The sequence below is a fragment of the Phytophthora parasitica genome (genome assembly GCF_000247585.1).
Source record: "Phytophthora parasitica INRA-310 unplaced genomic scaffold supercont2.3, whole genome shotgun sequence".
Taxonomy (NCBI): domain Eukaryota; phylum Oomycota; class Peronosporomycetes; order Peronosporales; family Peronosporaceae; genus Phytophthora; species Phytophthora nicotianae.
The window spans coordinates 753626-776898 of record NW_008648989.1 but is presented as its reverse complement, the minus strand read 5'-3'; the positions used below and the strand labels follow the sequence as shown (position 1 = coordinate 776898).

Sequence of the window (23273 nt, the reverse complement as noted above, 5' to 3'; positions counted from 1 at the left end):
GCGCCCTTTCGTGAACCTACACTTGGTTTTTGTATGGACACTTCAACTTGTCTTATGAAGAATTTGGAACTTCGATGATCTGCCGACTACTTCGGTTTGTGCTTGCGCTCGTGTCGATCCTTGCTCATGTAAGCGACGTGGATGCTGCTGCAGCTTCCCCATCATCTACAGGCAAATGCTCACTGGAAGCGCAGCAGTTTTCGGTGGTTGTGGCGACCAGCGCACCTCTCGGGTTGCGTCTGAGCGAGAAGCTGGAAGTGCTGGAGTTTGTAGCAGATTCAGAGGGTCGTGGTCGAGCTGTGGAAGCCTCCGGTCTGGCCGAGATTGGGGATCGTCTTATTGCCGTTAACGACGTCTCGCTCGAGGGGTACACGCTGCAGAAGGCTGTGGCAGAGCTGCAAGCGGCACAATTACCACGAAAACTGCGCTTCCAGACTCATGATAGGCGCTGTATCGTGCCCCCACCAGCAGCGATAAAAGAGACCGTCATTGAAGCAGACACCGCATCGACAGTTACTTATGAGCCACCCATTGAAGAGATCTTCGACTATGTGGTGCGGAATATAAAAGAGCTGTTTGACTGAGAAAGATACCTAATTATTGAAAGCATTTATCTTTGCGAACAGGTATCAAGTGTCGGTGACAAGACAAGTGAGCTCAAGTTATATGCCGTGCTGTCTTCAGATGGCTCACCACCGAGCTGTGAGTTTCGTGAACTGATTCTCGCTCGGCCTTTCGATGCTTGTGCTCCGCTCTCGATCAACGTCACCGAAAGGTATGTTCTCGTCCCGGTACGTGATCACTTGTATTCTGTAGTGTTGTAAATGAAAAATTACGCATTGGTGTTGTGTCCATTCGGTGAGTAGAGCGTACTTGGATGTCCGATGCATCAGAAAGCAGCTTTAGCGGATGAAGCAGGAGCAAAGGGTGTCGTCTTCGTCCAGCGCGTGGGTGAGAAGCCCATGCGTGTGCGTATTCCGCCTCCTTCGTCGCTACCACACCCCATCAACATCCCGTTAGTCATGGTATCATCGGATTCTGGAGGACGCTTGCTGGAGCAAATGGTTGGTGCGCGTCCCGGTGAAAATCAGCAACTCCGCTTCGTCTTCAGTTCAGCATGTGCAGTTGATCGCTTTGCAGTGCACCCGGACGAGAATGACCCGTTGCGCCGCGCTGCAGTCCTCCTCATCGAAGATGCTAGTGCGGGATTTCTGTCCATATCCGTTGCAACTTCAGCGGAAACGGAGCTAATTGCCGACTCATACGAGTTTCTCAAGCCCGCGGATTATAGTTCGGGTGGCGGCACCACTGGAGTAAACCTTCCTATCGGCAGAAATGATCTTATCTTCCCCGACTTCAAAGTGTTTAACCCGTGCGAAACAGACCCGATGCGGATATCACCGCTCTCACGCCGCAGCAATATGGCTGATTCTTTCATTGCTATCCGATTACGAGATCCTAAGAGCCCTCGTGGGTGCTCGCTAATGCAGCAAATAGCCTACTTTGAAGCCAAACGTGCGGCAGGAATCATACTGGGAGATCCACGATTTCCGCACACAGCAAGCTCCCTCACCGCTGCCGTTGCAGTTCAGCAAACTTCAATACTTGTAGTATTCATCTCCATGAGCGCGTTTCAAACAATCCGGTACGTAGTTTACCTTTGTTTCTTTCATATCAAACATAGTGCTGATTCATATCTGGTACTGCAGTCGAAAGTTGCGAGAGCTAGAAGCTAAAGACGAAATAAGCTCCAATGAGGATAGTAAGACGCACATTCACGTCGAGTTCAGCGGTGCAAGTACGCCACGCGATCATCTTGCAGTCTCGAAACATCTTCAAACGCCACTAACGCGTGTCTAATACTCCATGCTAGATGCGCTAGAGCACCAATGGAAGGAACTTGCGGGCCTGGCAGTGCCGTCGAACTGGCCGGCAACCGAAGCTGCACGAGATCGACTATTTCATCGCATGCTGAAGGATCAGGCCACTTTGGACGACCACGACATGCAGCTTTCTCTCGTCAAGAACGAGCGATACGAAGCCTTAGTTGCATCGTATTGGAGTGCTCAGCGTTATTATAGCGCACGTACCGATGATGCCGCTAAAACCAAACTGCAGGGTGGAGATGATTCAGAAGACGATCGGTAGCTTGCTAGATACTGTGCGAGTAGCCTACACATCTTAAGCTAAAGACTTCGTAAGCCAGCGCGCTTTGCAGCATGGTGGTTCTTGTTACTGTTTACTCTTGAGGCTTGGTGGCACACAGGATGTAGTTGATATCTGTGCACGTCGGATGAATACACCAGCTGCGAAAGATCAGATCTCCTACAATACCCGACACGTCTTTCACAGTAAATCCGTCCTTCCTCAATTCGGTCTCAATCTCGCCAGGCTGCACAAACTTGTTCCAATCGTGTGTACCTGGAGGGACGATACGCATCACATATTCCGCGGCGCCAATAGCAAGAGCGGCTGACAACGCCGTGCGGTTGATCGACGACAGGAACAGCAAACCACCCGGCTGTATTGTCATACAAATAGGGGTACAAGTTACGAGTCAGATATCCATTGTATCGTTCAGTCATTTTTTAACATCGAATTAGCAGCTCACCTTCACCAGAGGCGAGAGTGAGTGTAAGAAAGCAGGCACGTCAGATACGTGCTCAATGACTTCTAGCGAACACACCACGTCGAACTGCTCTCCTTGTGCCACCAGGTCATCTAGATTAACCCAAGATACATCACAATTCTAAGCATCATCTGACAACAAAAGCTTCATAACTGAAGTATGGACTTACCAGACGTGCACTGACGGTAGTCGATACTGCTGGTGTGGCGACTCATGGCGGCATGATTCTTCGCCGCTGCAATGTTATCCTCACCAGGGTCAGCGGATACCATCGTGCCGCCAATGCGACACAATGCCTCCGACAGAATTCCGCCACCGCAGCCCACATCCGCCACGCGCAAACCGCGCAGCGGCATGGGGTCGTCGTCAGTCGTACGGCCGAAATGACCGATCACGTGGCTGCGAATGTACTTGACACGTACAGGGTTGATCTGGTGCAGAGGTCCAACACCCGTCGTGCTCTTAGGGGCCCACCAATCGCTGCAACACAATGACGTTAGAGCGCGGAGCGCACGATGCGAGGGCAATATGAAGAACGTACGAAGACGCGGCGTTGAACTTCCGGACTTCATCCTCCACCACCGTAGAGAACAGGGCGCCGGTCTTGAAGCCACGGGCAGGCAGCCGTGCAACGCGACCCAGCATCTTGCTTAATGCTGAGCCTGGCGTCAGAGGGAACACTATTTGGGTGTTTGTGTTTGGAATGCTGTCTTTTATTTACTATTCATTACCTTGTAATAAAGTTTAGTGGTGTGTACCACCGCACTCGTCCACTTGCAACACCAAGATGAACGGAGGCGTCGGCGACGCCGCCTTGCAGCACAAGCGCGCGGCGGGTGAGAGCGAAGAGGAACGGATGGCCAAGCAGATGCGCACAGATGCAGGATCCGCTATGGGCATGGCGCAGGCCAACGCGCAGGCGATGTTCGGCAGTCCACAGCAGCAAAGCAACCTCTTCTTCATGGGCTCTCAGCCCATGGTACCTCCGATACCGGTGCAGCAGCCTATGACATCGATGGCTCCGAATGTGCCGCAGTCACAGGCGCAACACATACAAATGCAGATCCAGCAGCGCCAGCAACAGCAACAATATGCAGTGGCAATGGCAGGTACAGCGAAAGCACCTTGCTGGTGGATATGAGTCATGTACCGTGCTAATTACTATCTAATGTTGCTATTCGTTTTGCATTGCACGACAGCTCGACGCAACGCTCAGCAGCAGCAACAGGCTGCCGCAATGGCGGCGATGATGGGGCAACAGGGCGCCCCAGCTGTGCACCAATCGCCGCAGATGAATGCGAATCCTGGCACTAATATCCACGTAGCCTCGCTAATGGGAAACCAAGGAGCGAACTTTCAAGCTAACGCACCAAGCGGAATACCTACACAGCCTCAGTTACAGCAGGAAGTGCGCGCCGACAACAGCGCTACTACTCCTTCTGCTGCTCAGGTGGCACCTGCGACCGCGAATAATACCGAAGAGCCCTGCGTTGTGTGTGGGAAGAAGGGTGATGTCTTCACGTGTAACGGTGGTTGCGGCCTACATGCACACCCAGCATGCATTGGCGAAGAAGCTATCTTCCCATTTGTTGGTACGGTGTTGCTGTATCCTTGTACTTGTGTATTGCGTGGTGACTAATGCTTCATTATTAATGCGAAGTCGGACAACTCTGTGGAAGCTGCTTCATTGTACAACAGAACCGGGCATCACCAGAAGATCTAACGAAAGGAGGACCACATGCGCTATCAGTAAGATACAAACGCTTTGTGGGGTTTTGGATGCTAGAACATTAATTGTGCGACGATTTGCTTACGTTTTGTAAATGACAGGTGCGACGAGCTATCTTGTGCGTGAACTTAGAGACCAACAGCAATTCGAATTTTGACAAGTTTGGACATTTGGCGTCGTTGCGGCTGGGAGAAATCGGATCGGTGCGTAATTCCTACCTGGGTCATTGCAAAATCGTGTAGTAACGAGTTTAACGTTGCGGTTTTCGATGATAGATTGCAGGCTACCCGATTAAGCCGTTTGCGGAGAAGTTTGTCGAGCCATATCTGCAGCGCTGGATACGGGAGAAACTTGCAACCGCTGGCAAATGGATGCTAAACGTCCGCGAAATTTTCACCGTTATGATTGGCCTGTACAGGTACTGAAACTATGCATTACGTTTTACGTTTTGAAGAAAATTAATCTGACGGCATGCGCGTGGATCGATACGCATAGTTTGAAGAGAGCCTGTATCGCCCATGGCCTGCACGACAAAGTGATCGAGCTCATGAAAGCCCGTAAGTTCACGGTCATGGACTTTTTTGGATGGCATCCTGCCATCGAAGGCCCCAATGTGCGGTGCTCCAGTTTGTGCGCTATCTGTGGAATTCGTAACGCGCCTGAGCTGGATATGTGTTCGCGTTGCCACCACAAGCTGGTGTTCCCGTCCGTATTCACGAAGTATATTAGCACACTCCTTGCGGCCTTCTACGCAGGTACGTTTGCTACATCTTCTGCTTGTGCTGTCTATTCAACACCAACGACTTCGTGCTGTGCAGAACAAGTAGGAATTCCTCTCGGAGCATCCACACTGGACGTCTTCGCGCACACAAATACCGTTCGAGGGTTGTATAAGGGACTTCAACCATTTGACGCTGATGGTGTCACCTGGGATATGTTTACAGACCAGTGAGTAGCGCGCTTCTCTCATTTTGAACTGGTGTATACCATGTAACCACGGCTGCTGTTATTGATCATGTACAGGTTGCGAATGATTTTTGGGTTTCTGGATATTATGAGCAACTTTGGGACGTTGCAGCTCAACCCAGATTTGTTTGTGCCCGAGATGAACATCATCTTCAATCCCGCTTACGTGAACCAGGCAATGATAGCCAACGAATTTGAGGTCGTTGGAAAGTTCCTTCAGTGCATGAGGCTGTTCGGTCATGCGAAGAGCAAGGAGAAGGAAAACATGATTGAGTCTTGCGAGCGATACTTGCTATTCAAGCATCTTCCAAATGGAAGCTGGTGCAAGATGAATGGATCGACGGTGGACCAGTACAAGGCCACGGTTACGTGTTCCAAGTAAGTTGGACGCTGAAGATGAATTGTATGTGTGCTTGTTGCACTGGTGTTGACTTTACCGCTGATTGTGATATGCTCTAGGGCTCTGCTCACCCCCACCTTCCGCGGATACGGTCCCATTTCGCACGATTTCCAACGACTCCTAGAGAAATGGGCACGCAACGCAGCTCCAAAACTTCCCTCGGTCGCCATGGCTGGAAGACAGCCAGCAGATACCAACAAACTGAAGCTGCTTGCATCCGGAGCAACCGTAAAAACGAACACCCAGACCAGACTTAAGCGTCTCGAGGCGATGTATAAGGTACGTGAAAATTCTATGCTCCATGCCGAGGGGGTGGATGGATGACTAACACTCTTCTGTTGTTGTAACCTCAGCGGCAAACCGCCCCAAAAGGAGGTAATTCTTCACTAGAATGCCTTATGACTGATAGGATGAAAAAGCTTTTGAAAGCGAAGGTACTTGCCCATTGAGTGAACGTGGTTGGTGTTAATCTTCGGCTAACCTATGCTACTTGTCTTTGGAATTATCAGAAACTTGATGCCCAGTCGAAAACCGCAGCAGAAGGCAAGGCTGCTCAGAAAGAGATTAAGGTGGACGCAGACAGCATCAAGGAAGAGGCTCATCCCGTCGAGACTAAGATACCTTTGGAGAATGACGAAACAATGATCAAGAAAGAGGAGGGCACTACGGATTCGGAGGACGTTAAATCCGAACATCAGGATGAGAGTAGCTCCGCAGGAAAGGATCGAGATGATGACGACATGCTTACAAGCATGAGTCTCCACGAGGATCTAGAAATTTTTGATGGCCTTCAATTTGAAGACGGCGGTGGCATCATTGACATGAACTTTCCCTCGCTCGGACCCCAAGGGGACACTGACGATCATGCCATTGAGGATGCTGACGGCACGGATGCACCGGGGCAGGATGACGATGACGATGAAACAATGGACGAGCATGTTGTTGACGATGATGAGGATGAAAATGAAGATACCGACAATAAGGCTGCAGGAGAAGTGCCTCAACAAGAAATACAAGAGGCATCGACTGAGGAAGAGAAAGTGGAAATTGCCGGCAGTGGCGATGCTACCATAGACTTTCTGGAAATGTAAATGGGCGATTGCGAGCACAATTCACAATGTCTTCTGTTATTAGAGAGGCTGAGTCGCTCACAGCAACCCGATAATTTGACCAAGATCTTTTTCTCCTGGCTTCCTATACGTCATCGGAGCCTGGGCTCTCTGCCGGCTTTCAGCGATTTCTTCATCGCTCAGCTCCAGGAATGATCGCAATCCTTCCCATGCTGCGCGAGACTGCGGGAAAAGTAAACGCGTAAGTATTCGACGCAAAGATATTCACGAAGTTATGATAATTGTTTACCTGGACATGGTAATCCAGCTCCAGGTTCGCCAAAGACAACAAAGCGGTCTTGAGGTTGGCAGTCTTCCCGGTGTCCATCCTCTTGGTTTCCACCTTCAAACTGTTAGCAATAAACTGGACTTGCTCCTTGGCGTGGTTCATGCGATCCTCCGCCTAGAGTACCATGTACGATTTCAGTATCGGGTTTGAGAAATCACGTCCACGATTCAACGCACCGACGCCATTTTCTGCTCTGCTCGCATGGCAGATGCTGCTGCACCGCTACTTGCCCGTGCAGCAGCAAATCGCTCTTTATTGCGCTGCATACTTGCATTCGCTTGCTGAACCTCATGAATCGCAGACTCGCGGTTGTGCATAACGGTCTGCATATGAAAAATATACACAGCGGTCAGGATTGGGAATTCAGCTTTTAACTTCTTAAGACCTCGCACCTTAACAGCATCCACCTTGCCCGCCTGGTATCTGACGATCGATACGTACATAGATAGCAGCTTGTCCAGCTGAGATGATAAATTCATGTTAGTCTTGATGTCATAGTCGCGATGCTGAATATACTTAAACTGCGCGTACCTGGTCTTGGTAAATGTTTGACACAGTCTCAAAATGGTCTCCTGCGACCTAGTATCAAACCACCACACGTGTGAGAATCGCCAACCCGACGTGGTTTTATCATACTAGTAAGGTACCTCAGCAAGCTGCTTCATATCTGGATCTCTCTTTTCGTGCTCCGATAAAGCCGACAAATAGCTTCCAAAACGTGACATCTCGTACCCTTCACCACGTTGGGCAGCATAAACAATGTCTGAGCAGCGTGTCACCTCTCGGATTCTCTTTTCGTATTCGTCAATGTGCTGGCCAATCTGCACATACAGGCGTCAATAAATTTCATAGTCCTCCATTCAATAGACCACAGCATTTTGTCTACCCTCGCATAGTCATCGTCGGTCTTGATCTCGACTTGCTGAACGTTCGAAGATAGGAATACACCGTCTTTCAGAGAGCTCCATAACGAACTGACCGAAGCAGGAGTCGGCACATACGTGGCAGCAATGGATGCCACCTTCAAAAGCTCTTTTCCAGCGATCAGACCCTGATACCAGAAAAGTACCCACTTAGACAACAAATCTCAACTCCTTCAAGCTACCGCACAAACCTCTGTGCTGGCAGTAAGAACAATCTGCAGCTCTAGCGTCTGAGATAGCTTCTCATGACTGCACATCTCGTTCTGCGCCAATAAAAATGTATCACGTCAGAGATAATTGCAACAGTCGGAGCTGACGCAAAGAGTAACCTGCCAGCACATACAATGAAGTGTTCCAAAGCTTGGCGACGTTCTTCAACAAATGTTGCGTCCATGTTTCCAGTCCACCGCTTCTCCGGGAGTGGAGGTATGATAGTGCCTGCCACATTGGTACATTAGCTGCAGCCTCCTTCACCGTTGCGGTACCGAACAAAATGTTGGTACCTCGGAAGCGCATCAATAACCGCTGCTGTAGCCATTCGAAGTCACTAAACCTTCGCTTGACTTGCGCAGTGGTGCACGGGAAGTGCGAACAGTTCGTCTGCACCCAATAAATCAATCGGCACCATAAGTTGAGCATAGCTGAAAAAATCTTCCAGCGAAACAACGGCCATTATAATGCCTCACCTTCGTGGAAATCACGTACTGCGTGTAGCGTGAGTACCCCGACCCAACGACGACTGGAGTGCTCACCGACACCACAAAGGAGCGTTCGAAGTCTGCTGCTGTCTCTTCCGGTAACTTGAACACCACAGGTAATAGATAGCCAATTAGACTGCATCAACCTTCCAAACAATTAACCTTCAATACTATGATCAACCGTACCACGTTGTCAACTGGCTGCTCGAGCTGAAAGTCAGCCAGCGGCAGCGGATCCCCGGAGTAGAGACTCTGCATCTGACACTTTCCAGTGCTCTGCACCAGTGCCACGAGCTTCATCGCCACGAACCAGCAGTCCTTGTTGAGCTTCTCCTGTGACTTTCCTCCGCTTGCCAGTCGCCAGATCTGTTCGTAGCATAATTTACAAGCTTAGCTGCAGTCCTCCTTGTCTATCAGTACATCAAATCTACCTCTCGGTTAGCGTCGTTCATTAGTCTTGCGCGGCGGATAAATGCTGCTCCCTCGGTACCTCCAATGTAGCCATCTGCGTCCGTATCCACCTACAACAGCAAATTAGTTTTATTGGACGGAGAATTTGATGCATTAGCTTTAGAGCCACGTAGCAAACGCTGTAGCGTACAATATGAAATAGTCTAGAGTACAGCACGCCCTCTTCGCTGTGGAACTTGATGGTTCCATTGACGAACGCGATGTTGAACTCTCCGCCGCTGGCGCCGCTCGTCGAGGAACGCCCCAAACGCAGCATTATTTGAGCCCAAGTTCTCTTTTTTTTGCCGTGTTTCTGAGTATCAGAAAACTGTGGTGTGCGCCACACTTTCGTTATCTAATTGGTTAAAAGCTTCGTACCCCTAACCATTCAAGTGTTGGAAGAAAAAAAGAGCGCGACCCCAGTTCGGATTTCGCGCCCATAGCTTCAAGCTCGTAATTGTTCACTATGCGCCGCTACTCTCGCGATATCACGCTCGGCAGCTCTAGCCACCGCCTCGGCGCGGCAGCAGACGCGGGTTTCGACGGCACTCCGGCCAATGAGCGTCGATTCAAAACGAAACGCAGCTCTCGGCGACGCATGCGGATCTCCAAGGAGTGCGTCGCGCCCTTCAACTGTCTCGAGCTTTTCTGTTGTACTCACGCTAAGATATACTTTTCTAGGTCCATGAACCGCCTGGTGATGGACTATCTCGTAGGCAAAGGCTACCGAGAAGTGGCCGAGGCCTTCTGGCGCGACTCGGGCACTAAACGTGAGTGGCTTTTTGACTTATTCCGGTGTTCTGGTAACTTCAACTTAACTAATAATTGCGATGTTGAGCAGCCCACGTGGACTTGCAGTCGGTGCAGGAGCGTATGCGCATTCAGCAACTGTTGCTGAAGGGTCAGATCCAGAAGGCACGCGGCAAACTGGCCAGTATGGACCCCGAATTCCTCGAGAAGAACAGCGGCATGGATTTCTTGCTGGCCAAACAGGAGCTCATCGAGCTGATCAAGGCCCACAACATTGAAGAGGCTTTGCAATTTGCCATCAAGAATCTGGCTCCGTTCGGCCAGAAGAGTGTGAGTGGAGGGCAATGGAGATGTTAGGGTGAAGTATACGCAACTGACGCAGCGGGAATGTTGATGTAGCCCCAATTCCTCCACGAAATTGAACGGACGATGTCCGTTATCGCGTTCAAAAACCCGTCGGAGTCGCCACTTGGCCATCTACTGGAGCAGGCTCAACGTCGCCGTGTGGCGGACGAGGTGAACTCGGCAATCTTGCGCAGCCAAAAGCAAGAGCTCGGTAGGTTTTCGGATACGGTGCATTGCTGGATGAAGTATCTGGCGCACTCACGTGATTGTGATTGGCTTAATATCATCGCAGAGCCTCTGCTGCCTTCGATGGTCCAGCAATTCCACTACATGGAGGACCAACTGGAAGCCAAGCTCAATCGCCGCTCGCACGGTATTCGGATTGAAGACTCGGCACACTAAGTCGGTATTTCGTTCCAGGTTTGCCTGAGGGCTACTTTCGTACGGCTCCTGCACCCGCTGTGTGCATTGCTCTATTATCGTCCGTTTCCAGTATTTTTTGCATTTGTTGCATGTAAACTCGTCACATGCTGAGCTTTGGCGAAGCCGCGCAGAAATTCTCTAACAACAAATAATTTATAATTGCTCTGCATCCTCATCATCCGATTCTTCGTAGAGTTGTTCGACAGCCAGCAATCGCCTTGTCAGTGGTCCTGCACTGTAAGGGAAAAGGTCTGCAGCCACAAGTCGATCGATTTCCAGGCGCAATCGGATGAGTACGCTCATCACGCCTTCAAGTCTCTGTTCGGTCTGCAGCTTTCGCTGGCTGGTGTTCCAATGAGTGCTAAGACGCCGCAAATATCGCATCAAGTACTCCAGCATTTGTGTTTCTGCAACAGGAACACGGGTAAGAACTCAGCGGTACATAGCAACTCACGACTTACCGTTTGAAATGAGAAGGTCTAGAAGTACCAAATGATCCTGTCCAAGAGTGTCCACCAAATCGGCAAACAGTAAGTCCGGGTCATACTCGGTAGTCATATGCTCGATAAATGACGAGAACAATGAAGTAAGGATACTGTCGGTGCCATCCACAAGCACAGCCATCCGTGTGAGACCATTCAGCACTTCGACCATCATATCGTCTTGCTCAGCAAGTACCATAAAAAGCTGTTGACGACTTGGCACCTTCTGTTGCGTCCACGATACTGCAGTCTGACCCGGCACTTGGAGCATTTCCCAGTCCGAACTCACTTTTTGAGTAAGTGAAATCTCTATAAAGGCAACTCCCATTCGACTTAAGTAGAGCAACCACTGCTGGAGAAATGGGTATGGACTTGTCTTCGCAACGAATGCTTCGTGGCTTGCCGTGTTTAAAGATTCCTCGTCGTTAAGAAACTGCAATGCCGTAGATGTGCACGATGACTGTAACAGCCATACCAAACACCACTCAAGCCACTTTGAATATACAACTTCCGGATTATTCTCTCCATCAGCGCGTGTGTGATGATTCCAAGACTTCATCAGCTCCTGAAAATCACCCAGAAGGCCCAGGACTGCGCACGATACAAACGTCGGTTGTGAACTGTAGTTCATCGTCACAAAGACATCGTTCATGAGCGTCATCATGAGCTCAATCAGTTCCAATTGAGAACGCCCCGCAATATCCAAATCATGAAGTCGTTTCACAAAATCGCTCATAAACACTAAAGCCTCGCACTGAACCGAGTGAGGTGCAGTCATCGTCTGACATCCTGCAGGTATGAACACGCTGCGCACCACAGTCTCCATCTGCTGCAAATTCTTCAGAAGTTCCTGCACATACGAGTTCTCCGCTGGGTTGTCCTCCTCCTCATTGCCCCTATCTTCACTGTCATCTATCTCGGACTCTCCACTATCCCTCATCTTAACGAACTGCCGCAGTAATTGGAACCGAAATCCACTGACCTCTCTTTTCCAAGCAGTAGGCAACGGCGCACAAAGAACTCTGGTGACATTATGAAGAAACAATGCGTTGGCAATCTGAATTAAGCACCCTGAATATTTTAGGAAACAAAATCGCACTTGACAATTATGTTGACAGTCACGATTCTACCGCGAATAAGGACCTTTCGAAGCTCCTCCTTCGCAGCATACGCCACCAGGACATCCTCATGACCCAGAAATTCCAGCAGCGTCTCCAGCTCAGCGTCAGTGCCCTCCCCGGCACTTTGAATCGCCGTTGAGCAAGCAACAATGAGACGGATCGCTGCACACCAGTCCACCATTTTATCATTTCTAATTTCCGCCTATCATCATTCGCGATCTTGAAAGGGTGCAGATCTTGTTGATTGACAATCATGATGAACATGCTGGAGGCGACGGACGCGGCAGAGTTCGCGACCAAGGGCGTCAAGGCACCGCTTTGGTCCGGCGCAGCATACTCCCACGCCATCAGTAAGTCCATGCGAGCGATGATGACGAGCAGCAGACTGCGACCAGGCAGTCTACAGATCGCTGCCAACCCCGACACGCTCTTCGCCGATGCGGTGGCTCGGAAAGACAAGGAGAAAATGATGGATGCATTGGCAAAAGACCCGGGTATATTGCGGCGAAGTGACGGGGTGCGTATGACTGGGATGAATGTAGATGGCGAGATATGGTGGTCTGATAGCTCTTTATTGTGTGGGAAGGATGGATGGCTGCCACTGCATCATGTGTGCAACTTGTGCCCGAACTATCGATACGTCGACATGATGACCATGATGATCAATACGAACCCCGAGTCAGCTCATTATGTCGACAAGGTAGAGGGTTAAAATGGCCAAGGAGTTTGTTTGTTGTAATTGCTAATTCCTGTGATATTATTTTACAGAACGGACGAACACCACTGCATATTCTCTGCGAGAACTCTTGTGTGACAGTGCAAGCGCTTGCAGTTTTCGCTACATCCCTTGGGGATCTTACGCTCGTGCAGGACAGCAATGGAAATTTGCCACTCCACCATCTATGTCGCAATTCTTCGTGCGAAATTGGGTTAATCAAGAAGTTGAGCTCTGACGTTTTTGCCTACACGACGATTAATGAGGTATGATGAACTATCTACGACGAGAAATTACTGATGCAAAGTATCATAGTGTTCAACTGTTCGCTATTCTCGAATATCTAGGAGGGTCAAACTCCACTGCATTGTTTAGTGACGGCTGACGGACCTCTAAATCAGGCCGTGCTTCAGCATTTGATTGCAGGTTTTCCTTCCACGGCATTGATGCGAGACTTGGTAAGAACTTGCTTTTCATCTTGAGTTCTAGCACTAATGCATTTCTTGATTATTTCAGATGGGACGTACTATCCTTCATTGGATCTGTGAAAACCATGCATTGGACGCGGGCATAATTCAAATGCTGCTTACTTCAGTTGCTGATGCAGCCTCTCTACCTGATGTCGTACGTATTTCCTCTGTACTTTGCCGAGAAACTGTGCTCTAATTACTATTATTTAATCAGAATGGTGACTTTCCACTCCACATTTTATCCCAGAATGAAAATGTGACGCGTGAATTACTTCACCTGGTTCTTGAGGCATATCCGGCTGGAGTATACGCCTTGGCAAAGGTTTGTCAGAGCCTCTACTATACTTTGATAAAGTTGTGCACGTTATCGTTTCTAATGGCCCGTGAATGCACATCAACGGCAGAATGATCTATCACCGCTTCACTCCCTTTGCTCGAACGAAAGCTGCAACACTGATATACTCACCGAGTTTTTCTCGTTTGACAAAGACAACTCTTTATGTGCCAAACCCGACGCGGTAAGAAGTTATTACTACACATTGCTCTTTAGTGGTAGCATCTCATGTGTTTTTATTCTTGTGATCCAGTTCGGGGCTACAGCTTTGCATTTACTCTGTATGAACGAGACAATATCTACCGAGCTTTTACGCACAATGCTGCTAATGTGCTCGGAAGATTCATTCACTCCGGATGCGGTAGGTTATCGCTTGTTTGCTACCTCAAAAAGCGGAACTATTATCAAATGGATTATCTTCCCCTCTTCATAGCACGGCCGATCACCATTGCACTACTTGTGCATGAATCACGCTGTATCATCAGAGATGTTTTGGCTTTTCTTCGATCGAGGTCACGACCTTCCTCGCCAAGCTGACAAGGTATTTGATACTGCGATTATTCCTATAATACATGTACTGAACCGAGTAACGCCCTCTAACATGCCATTTAGGATGAAAGAACACCTCTGCATTACCTGTGTGGCAACGCAAAAGTAACACCACGCTTGATCGAGCTCCTTTTCGACAGCTGGCCAAGTGCAGCGTTGGTGGCAGACCGGGTACGGCTAGGTAGATCCTGTTCATATGAATGTTGTTGGGCTTAATGCTGCGTATGTCCTACAGGATTTTAAGCTACCAGTTCAATATTTGGTTGACAACCCTGCGTCATCTTCAGAAATCGCCTCAGTGCTGATTTGTGGGCCAGCATCATATCGCCATCGATACGAGTTCCTCAATGTAAACGGACAATGCGTCTGCTTTACACAAGGCACGGAGCTGGTGTATGCCCAAAGCAATATGGCTACGGACTCCAATACAGGCACGAAAGTGCTCGTAAACTTCTACTCATCGGAAGCTTCCGTCAATCATGAGCAAAAGTTGCTTTGTCGTCTGAAAATAGCGGTACGTTCGTCGCGTCAATCAAACTACGCTTGCTCGCTAAACGTGGTTTTATGTCGTCTACGTTAGGCTGAAGTGCGAGCCGACCATGTTAACTATTCCCCGACCGTACACGAGACATTTGAAAATGCTAAAAGGCGGCTAACACTTTGCAACATGCATGTTGCACCTGAAGATCACAATGGGTAAGCCTACAAATCTGTGACCAAATCGACCGTTTCGTGCTAACGCTTAGCGCCTTTGTGAATTCGAGTAGCGATGCAGTGATAACGTTGGATTACGCGCTAGTGATGGAAGCTCCATTGTATACTTTGGAGGGATTAAAAGCAGAAAAGCTGATCGACACGGAGGCAATCCGTGCGATCACCACGGAAGTTGCCAACTGTTTACTCTTTTGGCATTGCGAAGCGCGTATGGTTCACGGAAATATTGTAAGCTGCCTCTTATTCTATCACATTAATCTGAGTTGTGGAATTCCGGGCTGATCTTGCTAACGATATTTGTATAGATGCTGCAAAACATTGGTCAGTTCGAAGATCGGGGGCTTTGCCTATACAGCCTGAGCACTAGCCGAGAACTTTACCAGCAAAGGTCAATTGGTTCTCATGCTATTGCATTGAGTTCGTGCCCGCCGGAGGCCGCCAAAAGTTTTGTTGCTAAAGAGGACTTTTTGCCAACTGAAGCCTCGGATATGTGGCAGTTTGGCTGCCTTGTGTACGTGCTGGTGAAATGACTGTATGCTGAATAATCGACAGATACTGATGTGCTTGTATGTCATATGTAGCTATCAGCTATTGACTGGGAGCACTCTACTCGAGAAATTGGCTCCGTGGAGCAAATCTATTGGCCACGAGCAGGGGTTGCATTTGATATGCTCACTTACTGATGCTGTACTCGAGCCTCTCATCGCCGAAATAGCACCGGAATTCCGTCTACTGCTGCAACGAACACTTGTCATAAACCCGAACTATCGTTGGGATATCGATCGGCTTCTGGTTCGTTTGCATGTGCTAGACAATGCCACGGACCTAACTAACCCCTTTGAACTGTCTTTTGTCATCCCAGCTCCTTGAAGACGGATCTCCGTTGTTTTTATTCGTCACAAGCGATACTTCATCTCACGACTTTGTAGGGAAAACACTACAACAAAAGACTGAAGACGCTCTCGCTGAGGGTTCAAAGGGGTCGAGATCCGAGAAACACGCGCAAGAGCAACTAGAGTTTATGAAGAAGGAGCAGTCACTGTTGCGTCATACACTTCTTTCAACGAAGTCGCAGCTTCGAGACGTTGATCAAGCTCGAACGGATTTGCAACTGAAGATGGAGGAGTTGCAGATTCAGATGACGAGCGAGGTGCAGCAAAGGAAGGAGGCTCAGCTCGAAGCTCAGTTGTTGGCGCGCAACCACCAATCGATGACGCTGCAATTGCATACAACCGTGCAGATGCTGCTCAATCTTGTGCCATTAGCCCGCGAGGTAGGTCTACCGAGAAATCGCGACAGATACAACCCACGCTAACAATTGTGTGTGTGTGTGTTTATTTTAATTTATCCAAGGTGCATGGCGCTGCAGCGGACGATTTTTTGTCGAGTGCGCTTGCACAAGCCACTGGAGGTACTCCTCCGCCCCTTTTCCCATCTGATCTCGCGAATATCCAACGGAAGAGAAACTCAGTGCAGCTTCTAAAGACCAAGTTACAGCACACGGTACTGGCACACGGATGTGTCCAAAAGTGGGCCAACAGCTCTCCGTCCAGTGCCGTGGCAGCGACCGAATTCACTTCTCTCGATACAAGAAAGAAGGCGAATGCTCCACCACTCGACAATCCCAACGACAGCGAAAGTAAGCCTTGCAATGAGACGGAATACCCAGACACTGCGATGGCGTAAATGCCCGTGCAACTTCAACTATCAATTTTCAGGAACGTCTTGTGTTTTACCAATCTAATTTTGTGTTTTATCAATAAAATTGCAAAATACTTAAAGAATGTCTGTTTTGAGTTTGAATTGCAATGGCGCGAGCAGTGACAGGCTCGTGCGCTGTGGAGACTTTCTTACGCAACTTCGAGAGCGAGAAGAGCCGCTACCAGGAGATCCTCGAGATTACACTCTGCTACGGAGTGCAGTGTCTAGCGCGTACATTCTCGCTCAAAGGCATCAGCTGCAACGAGCTGCGCGCCATCACAAGGTATGACACTGCCAAAAACCGGAACTTCTTCGTACGCAATGCGTCTCAACCAATTGTCAAAGAGGTCAACGCTATGCAGCGTGCGCCGGTGGAAGTACGGGCCAAGCCGTCGCACTCATGGCGAGATGGAGAAGTGGAGATGCCGGATTTCCCCGAGCCGTCCGCGTTAACTGAGGCTAAGGAGAAGAGGGCAAATGATTCAGGGACTAGGACAGCAAACGGTGAAGCGACGTTGTATTCGCTACCACCGCCGTTTGATGAGATTGATTTCCATACAAAATTAATAGGGAAGCAACTCGTGGATCTGGCGTGGAAGGTGTTTGCAGGGAGGGAAGGAGCGCAGATCAGTACGAGGCAAGAGTTGGAAGACAAGTTTGTTCGTGTAGATCAACGGAAGGTGTCCACGACGATTCCAGCCCTGGAATTACCAGTGACCTCATTCTCAGAGTTTTTGGGTGCTTATGTCACGGAATGTGTGCGGCAATCGCATCGAACAGGACATTCTGCAGACGAGTACAAAAGTGACAGTGAAGACAACAATGTAGATGATAAGAAGAGCATTTATGATAGTACGGACGCTCGTAGATCTTCAGTAACTGATCCACGAGAACGAAGCGTTAGGACTCCGTGTGCTGCGATGGGTAACACGACGTCGCGGGATTTTCCTCGTGTGAGCGCAGAGCGGAAGCAGCGGCCCATTCACCCACAACCTCAGCCGCGACATTCACGACAGATTCCTCGTTCGCTGCAGCATGTACAATCTAAAATCCAACCTGAGTTGGATTCTCGACGCCAGAAGATCCTGCGAGTGAAGAAGACACAATCGCAACGAATGGCAGAGACCTTAGCAAGGGCTCGATTGGCTGAGTATGATGTGCGACGAGAGTTACAGGATGTGCGTGAGAGACGCCTTGGCCCCAAGAAGATGCCTATCAGTGAAATAACGAAAGGTACGCAATTATCACTTGTATGAGGTTTGCCAGTGGTAACCGTGCCACTGTTGTAGGTGCCGCTGCTTTGGAAATCGTGGATGATTTCATGAAAAGCCCTCTAATGGACAAGTTTGGCCGTGGAAATCTGCCAACTTCGTGAGTTTAAGTTTGTGTCTTGATGCCACATCTCGATTTCTAACTGCAAATTCTTTTGACACAGGGGTGACACCGATCAGCAGCGTTCAGCTCAGAAGGACCCACTGAAAGAGGAACTGTACGGAACAGCAGCGCTGGACAGCTCTTTTCTAGGATGCAAGCCTGCACCTGAACCGCGACGCCGATCGGAAAGCGAACAAAAACAACCTAGGCGAAGTATGACATTGGATGACAACATAATTTTTCTGAGATACACTAATGTTTGTGTACAACGCAGACTACAACGGCTGGCTAGGTGACTTCGGGCCACTGCACACGAAAACCGTTCGACCTGAATGGGACGAAGCTGAGGACGATGCTGCTGATCTGGAACCAGGTACGTGCTGGCTAAAGCAAATCAAGCGTGCAAAGTATTGATAATTGAGAAAACGTCCAGGTGCCAAAAGAACCAACTTCGAGTGGAATTTCGAGCAGTAAGTATCGAGAAATCATGGAGTAGAACTATGCGCTGACAGATGATTATTTTTCTCTCTCCTCTTTTATTTAGTCTTCCTGGTGGACGCCACGAGACTGTAGATCGTCATATTTCGCAGACGAACAAGACGAAGACACAGTCGAACTTAGAAGGAGACAAGAGTTACGATGGCGTTAGGCGACCGATGGATGACTTCGATGAGTCCCTCAGTGATGCACTGAGTGTAAACTCAGACCCGGTATTCCGATGGCTGAAAGATGCCGTTTGATTTTAGTTAACATGAACTGCAATGCTATCTTACATTAGTCCCACTCGTAATGCAACAGCAACATTAACGAGAGAGTAGATGAAGTAATAAACCATGAGAACCTTGCCATACCAAGCCGGACAATGATACTTGCAGTGTCGAAAAACCAACAACGACGCCACAAGAGAAACAGAAAGGAAGCCCAACGATATCCAAGCATGAACGTCAAGGGAAAGGTCCTCACTACGTCCAGACACGAACGCGAAAGCCATAGGTAGCCCCAAACCGAGCAGGATGTTGAATACTGGACCACCAAAGCAGCCAGCGATAGCCATCTGTGGGAACCCAGCTCGAGCCACTGACACGTCAGTGATAAAGTCACCCACAGAGTTTCCCCACGCAAGTACAGTCAGCCCCAACAGGCTATTACTAGCATGAGTGATGTAGCCCACAGCCACCAGTAGAGCCATCAACTCGTTCGCTACAGCATAAATCCAGCAAACGCAAGCCACGAAAGCCAACGAGAGTAAAAGAGCTGCCGATTTAAGTGATCGTGGAGCGTGTGATCGGTGAGTGAAGAACGAGATGACACCACAGGCACAGCCACCCACAACTACGAGAGCTTGCCACAATGGAACACGATGTGGATACTTTCCACTGGAGATATCAACATCAGCATATCCACTCGTCAGTGCAACTAACAGAGGAACAGTTAGAGGTGATAGACATGCCTTGGGACGTGACCACGACTCATCGTCGAAGAGAGGGACGGTGATATCTCGAAGGAAAATAAGCATCGCTTGTGGGAGGTAGAGAACCTTAATCACAAGGGGCTTGTCGCTTCTAAATACCCGGATAACACGACGTTTAAGTCGCCATCTCCAGCGTAAATGCTGCTGCCATTCCGGAATAGCGCTCTCGTCATCATCTGCATCACGCTCATCGTCGGCTATCAGCGGAGACGACAGTGAATCCTCCTCTTCAATATCAAAATGATCATCAAACACTCGACTTGAAAAGCGTAAACCCGCCGGCTCACTGGCTGACGACATCTCGATTTCCTTAGGTTCCATTGATTTGCGAACACCGTTTTCATCTACTGTGCTCCCAGCATTCAGCCCAGTTTCCTCTCTCGTTATGAAGGCATAGTGGTGTTCCTGTTGCTCCGGTCTCTTCCCTCTCTTTGCATCCTTCCCTCTCGGTGACAGAGCATGCCAAAAGGCTGAAATCATTTGCGACGTCTTCCCTGCTAGCTTTGCGTCTCGAAATTCATCTCCGACTGCTCTAAATTTCCCCACACACGCTGGGAGCACCACACTGCCCACATAAATTCCGTACATCACGAGTAACATCAAAGCAGCAACCGCTGTATCACCCAAATCTCCACCACTGCTGCTTAGAGCGAGTAGTACAAAAAGAATCAGAGAAGCGATCAATGCCCCAACATCTCGTAGAAACGCCCAACGCTGCACGTTCACTTTGCTAGCAACCGCCACACCGCCCACCACGACTGTAGAGATGAACATAGCCCCACCCAGTAACTCGTTAACCCCAGTCTCCCCCACCCCGGAATTGTACGCTGCAATAGCCGAGAAAACGTCGGGAGCGCCATTACCGAAGGCCAGGAAGGTGACACCTGCGACATCGTGAGGGACTCGCAGTCGGTCGCTGAGACTCGCTAGTGTCGGCGAGAAATATCCGTCTGCTGTGCTGCCCACTGCGCGAATAAAGGAGGATGATTACATTAAATGGAGGAAGAAGGAGAGAGATCTTTGTGTTGAGACGTACGGAAGTAGAATAGACCGCAAAGCCAGAGAAATAACAGCGAAAAAGAGAGCACTGGGAGGTCGGCAAATGAGCAGTAGTGGATGTGCACGTAGTCGATGCCGAGAGGACCCAGTGTCATGTTCGCGACGAACGGGGAGGCATCGCACGCTGCTGGTACTGCCAGTGGCAGCGGTAGCGGTAGCGTCACTTGCTCCATACGAGCTTGAAGAAGAATGCTAAAAATCAGGGAACTTCATGAAATGTTACAAAAGTGTTTTTGTTACGCCAATTTTAAAATTGGCGTAACAAAAACACTTTTGAATCGATAGTTTTGATTTTTGCTTCAAATCGCCGCTCATGATTCGTCGAACCTCGATAAAAAAACAAAAATTCTAAATTGCGAAAGTCGTCGCTGTAAAAACGACGTTTGGTCCTAGGCGACAGACAGTTCAGCCAATGGGGTGGTAAAAAAAATGAGGTTAACTTTTACGGTGGCTAATTTTAGCAATCAGATAAACTAATTCTCTCCAGTTCACATCCAAAACAGAATGACACGGCCTACCATCAAGGGCACGAAGAAGAAGAAGCGCAAACAATATAAGCGCGTGCGCGTCGAATATGGCCACAAGCAAGACATTCTCAACTACATACACGCCGGTTACACGCCTAATGAGGCGTTGGACTAGTTCTAGGGTACTTTAGCTGGCAAGGAGCGCCAGTCAAAGCAGCAACTTATCAGTAAATGGCGCGCCAACGATTCGAAGACAAAGGCGGCTTGTGAAAGCGGTCATGCTCGCCACCTCAACTTCCGTGAGCGAGGCATGGCTGCAGTGCTTTCTAAGGAAGCAGAAGAAGATATTGTCCTGTGGATCAACACTCTGCGGAAGGATGGAGCTCCAGTCTCTCGAACGATGCTAAACTGAAAAGTTTGGAGGTGGCAGAGGAATGCGGACTTAAAGAAGATCAGTTTTCTGCCTCGCCATCTTGGATGAAATTATTTATGCGGCGTTACAAACTATCGCTTCGATCTAAAACGTGCCAAGGACAAACAACATCTGAAGACGCTGCAGAAGTCACTAAAGACTTTAGAGCAAAGGTACTACAGACGATCGTAGAAAATAATTGTGCTCAGGTTTTTAATGCAGATCAAACAGGTAAGGTTGAAGTTGTAAATTTTTATTTAAGAAACTAAAGCTGCTGGATTCGAATAAACGTTATCTATTGTTTTTCGAGTACGTTCCCAAGCGAACAATCACTTATCTAGGAAAAACGTAGGTTGGTTTGCGGACGATAAGTTCTGTCTTCTCATTGGCTAAAATAATGGTGACGATGTGCGTGCGCTACGAGCGCGTTTTTGGTCTGCCTGTCGAGTTAGCCGAAATGTCGTTCCGACGGACAGCTCAGCTAACCTCCGCTTTCGAGAAGGTGGTAAGAGCGGCAAATGCTCTAACCCAACCTTGATTTTTTTTTCTCTGCCTGTTCCTCAGACATTTCTGTGGTGATTCTGCATCCATTCTCAGTTGCTACATCTGAAATGCGCTTCAGCAGACTGGACCAATCTGAAAAGGTTTTACGCATAGACGCATTCGGAAGATCGTGTGCGCTGATGCGTCTTAGTGGAGTGTAGCCCCGTGCTTTATCGCCGAACCATCACAACATCCAAGCCCCGAATGCTTCAGTTTTAGGAAATTCAAACGATTTTGGGAGCATGTGAAACTTCCCGTCGTAGTAATGAGCCGTTCCTGTCGTGTGTTGCTCCGCAGACGATGTAGTAGCTCGTCCACTGCACTCGCGCACTAAACCTACGCGCGCTAGTAGTTTCGCGATTGTTGATTCCAGTAAATCTTTGGTTGTATTGCCTGCAGTGACCCCTTTGCTTTCAATAAGGGAACTCATTCCTTCGAGGCGAACAGGAGGCAGGTTGTCAATGGACTGTTGAACACCCTGAAGTTGCTTGTAAATCTCGACGTGAGGCGGAATCCCGGTGGGTTTCATCCACAGCGAGTCACCAAAAACTAGGAAAGCGTTAAGTTCGTTCATCATCTCTGTGTCTCGGAACAAAGCTGTCGTTAATATGGGATGTGACGGAGGTAGCGTAGCGCGCAGATACACAGAATGTTTGACTAGTGAAGCGACACATAGCTTGCGAATATCCACGATACTGCTGATCTCGAACAATGACGGGTACAATTTTCGAATGCGCGCCAGTAATAAAGGGCTCTCGTTGTTTGTAAAATGCGGTGGCAGGATTGCAAACTCTGGGCGCGAAAGCGGTAATCTAGCTACTACTCGACCGAGGTATTGATCGCCAGCTGCTTCGTACCGAATATAGCGGTCTTGAACTCCCCCTAACGACCACCCCACTCTAAGACACACATTAGCGATGGAGGGCCCTCCTGTCGACCCACTACATGCATACGTAGCAACGCCTTTCCGAATAGAGTGCGTCCCATAGTGTGATTGATGCTTGAGGTCGTTAACCAGCTGACGGAGAATACTTCCGAATCGAGCGTTTTGCTCAGAGCCAGGAAATAGGGGCCCGGGTGGCTGAGATGGACGGCAAGCTAAGTACAAAGCGAGCGCAGTAATCCAACAAGTTTCGGGACTGAGCGGATT

The 23273-nt window shown here is 49.1% G+C and overlaps 11 protein-coding genes across 24 annotated transcripts; 6 read left to right on the top strand and 5 right to left on the bottom strand.

The window, feature by feature from the left end:
• Positions 1–74: 74 nt before the first annotated feature.
• PPTG_01409 (hypothetical protein) lies at positions 75–2148 on the top strand (the record flags this gene model as incomplete). The annotated part of the gene is made up of 5 exons (XM_008894705.1): positions 75–554; positions 627–791; positions 867–1645; positions 1710–1798; positions 1874–2148. 5 exons carry the CDS (start codon positions 75–77, stop codon positions 2146–2148), a joined length of 1788 nt encoding a protein of 595 aa, XP_008892953.1.
• Positions 1276–3338, bottom strand: PPTG_01408 (3-demethylubiquinone-9 3-O-methyltransferase). The gene is made up of 4 exons (XM_008894704.1): positions 3171–3338; positions 2799–3109; positions 2612–2721; positions 1276–2521 (listed from the first exon to the last, which is right to left on the bottom strand). Exons 1-4 carry the CDS (start codon positions 3272–3274, stop codon positions 2240–2242), a joined length of 807 nt encoding a protein of 268 aa, XP_008892952.1. The 5' UTR covers positions 3275–3338; the 3' UTR covers positions 1276–2239.
• A 27-nt stretch (positions 3339–3365) lies between these two features.
• Positions 3366–7482, top strand: PPTG_01407 (hypothetical protein). The gene is made up of 11 exons (XM_008894703.1): positions 3366–3738; positions 3829–4221; positions 4290–4378; positions 4460–4561; positions 4634–4776; positions 4854–5113; positions 5177–5306; positions 5382–5702; positions 5784–6003; positions 6078–6158; positions 6234–7482. Exons 1-11 carry the CDS (start codon positions 3417–3419, stop codon positions 6813–6815), a joined length of 2643 nt encoding a protein of 880 aa, XP_008892951.1. The 5' UTR covers positions 3366–3416; the 3' UTR covers positions 6816–7482.
• On the bottom strand, positions 6801–9534 carry PPTG_01406. Of its 2 annotated transcripts, none has more exons than XM_008894701.1 (14): positions 9345–9534; positions 9175–9264; positions 8930–9109; positions 8732–8845; positions 8549–8645; positions 8389–8483; positions 8237–8308; positions 8009–8173; positions 7770–7943; positions 7654–7701; positions 7515–7583; positions 7299–7445; positions 7084–7236; positions 6801–7016 (listed from the first exon to the last, which is right to left on the bottom strand). In XM_008894701.1, exons 1-14 carry the CDS (start codon positions 9468–9470, stop codon positions 6873–6875), a joined length of 1674 nt encoding a protein of 557 aa, XP_008892949.1. In that variant the 5' UTR covers positions 9471–9534; the 3' UTR covers positions 6801–6872. The 2 variants fall into 2 exon arrangements, with proteins under 2 accessions (XP_008892949.1, XP_008892950.1); XM_008894702.1 differs by having other exon boundaries at positions 7654–7694.
• A 60-nt stretch (positions 9535–9594) lies between these two features.
• PPTG_01405 (hypothetical protein) lies at positions 9595–10889 on the top strand. Of its 6 annotated transcripts, XM_008894698.1 has the most exons (5): positions 9595–9808; positions 9875–9963; positions 10035–10273; positions 10343–10499; positions 10581–10889. In XM_008894698.1, exons 1-5 carry the CDS (start codon positions 9660–9662, stop codon positions 10688–10690), a joined length of 744 nt encoding a protein of 247 aa, XP_008892946.1. In that variant the 5' UTR covers positions 9595–9659; the 3' UTR covers positions 10691–10889. The 6 variants fall into 6 exon arrangements, with proteins under 6 accessions (XP_008892946.1, XP_008892944.1, XP_008892945.1 ...); XM_008894696.1 differs by having other exon boundaries at positions 10343–10889; XM_008894697.1 differs by having other exon boundaries at positions 9595–9963.
• On the bottom strand, positions 10384–12525 carry PPTG_01404. Of its 2 annotated transcripts, XM_008894693.1 has the most exons (3): positions 12293–12525; positions 11173–12215; positions 10384–11118 (listed from the first exon to the last, which is right to left on the bottom strand). In XM_008894693.1, exons 1-3 carry the CDS (start codon positions 12493–12495, stop codon positions 10865–10867), a joined length of 1500 nt encoding a protein of 499 aa, XP_008892941.1. In that variant the 5' UTR covers positions 12496–12525; the 3' UTR covers positions 10384–10864. The 2 variants fall into 2 exon arrangements, with proteins under 2 accessions (XP_008892941.1, XP_008892942.1); XM_008894694.1 differs by having other exon boundaries at positions 10384–12215.
• Positions 12306–16884, top strand: PPTG_01403 (hypothetical protein). The gene is made up of 17 exons (XM_008894692.1): positions 12306–12831; positions 12901–13014; positions 13083–13295; positions 13377–13487; positions 13546–13653; positions 13714–13821; positions 13904–14017; positions 14087–14194; positions 14267–14374; positions 14446–14553; positions 14618–14896; positions 14963–15078; positions 15150–15324; positions 15402–15607; positions 15678–15888; positions 15959–16369; positions 16450–16884. Exons 1-17 carry the CDS (start codon positions 12568–12570, stop codon positions 16780–16782), a joined length of 3087 nt encoding a protein of 1028 aa, XP_008892940.1. The 5' UTR covers positions 12306–12567; the 3' UTR covers positions 16783–16884.
• Positions 16885–16898: 14 nt separating this feature from the next.
• Positions 16899–19953, top strand: PPTG_01402 (hypothetical protein). 7 transcript variants are annotated; one of them, XM_008894689.1, is made up of 6 exons: positions 16899–17080; positions 17143–18030; positions 18087–18168; positions 18233–18384; positions 18446–18641; positions 18716–19953. In XM_008894689.1, the coding sequence occupies exons 2-5, from the start codon at positions 17154–17156 to the stop codon at positions 18583–18585; spliced, it is 1251 nt and encodes a 416-aa protein (XP_008892937.1). In that variant the 5' UTR covers positions 16899–17080; positions 17143–17153; the 3' UTR covers positions 18586–18641; positions 18716–19953. The 7 variants fall into 7 exon arrangements, with proteins under 7 accessions (XP_008892937.1, XP_008892933.1, XP_008892939.1 ...); XM_008894685.1 differs by having other exon boundaries at positions 16899–18030; positions 18446–18544; positions 18605–18641; XM_008894691.1 differs by having other exon boundaries at positions 18446–19953.
• Positions 18816–20891, bottom strand: PPTG_01401 (hypothetical protein). The gene is made up of 2 exons (XM_008894684.1): positions 20679–20891; positions 18816–20607 (listed from the first exon to the last, which is right to left on the bottom strand). The coding sequence occupies exons 1-2, from the start codon at positions 20872–20874 to the stop codon at positions 18941–18943; spliced, it is 1863 nt and encodes a 620-aa protein (XP_008892932.1). The 5' UTR covers positions 20875–20891; the 3' UTR covers positions 18816–18940.
• Positions 20892–21205: 314 nt separating this feature from the next.
• Positions 21206–21580, top strand: PPTG_01400 (hypothetical protein; the record flags this gene model as incomplete). Its single annotated transcript, XM_008894683.1, has 2 exons — positions 21206–21314; positions 21360–21580. 2 exons carry the CDS (start codon positions 21206–21208, stop codon positions 21578–21580), a joined length of 330 nt encoding a protein of 109 aa, XP_008892931.1.
• A 727-nt stretch (positions 21581–22307) lies between these two features.
• On the bottom strand, positions 22308–23110 carry PPTG_01399 (hypothetical protein; the record flags this gene model as incomplete). Its single annotated transcript, XM_008894682.1, has 2 exons — positions 22308–23005; positions 23077–23110. 2 exons carry the CDS (start codon positions 23108–23110, stop codon positions 22308–22310), a joined length of 732 nt encoding a protein of 243 aa, XP_008892930.1.
• Positions 23111–23273: the final 163 nt, after the last annotated feature.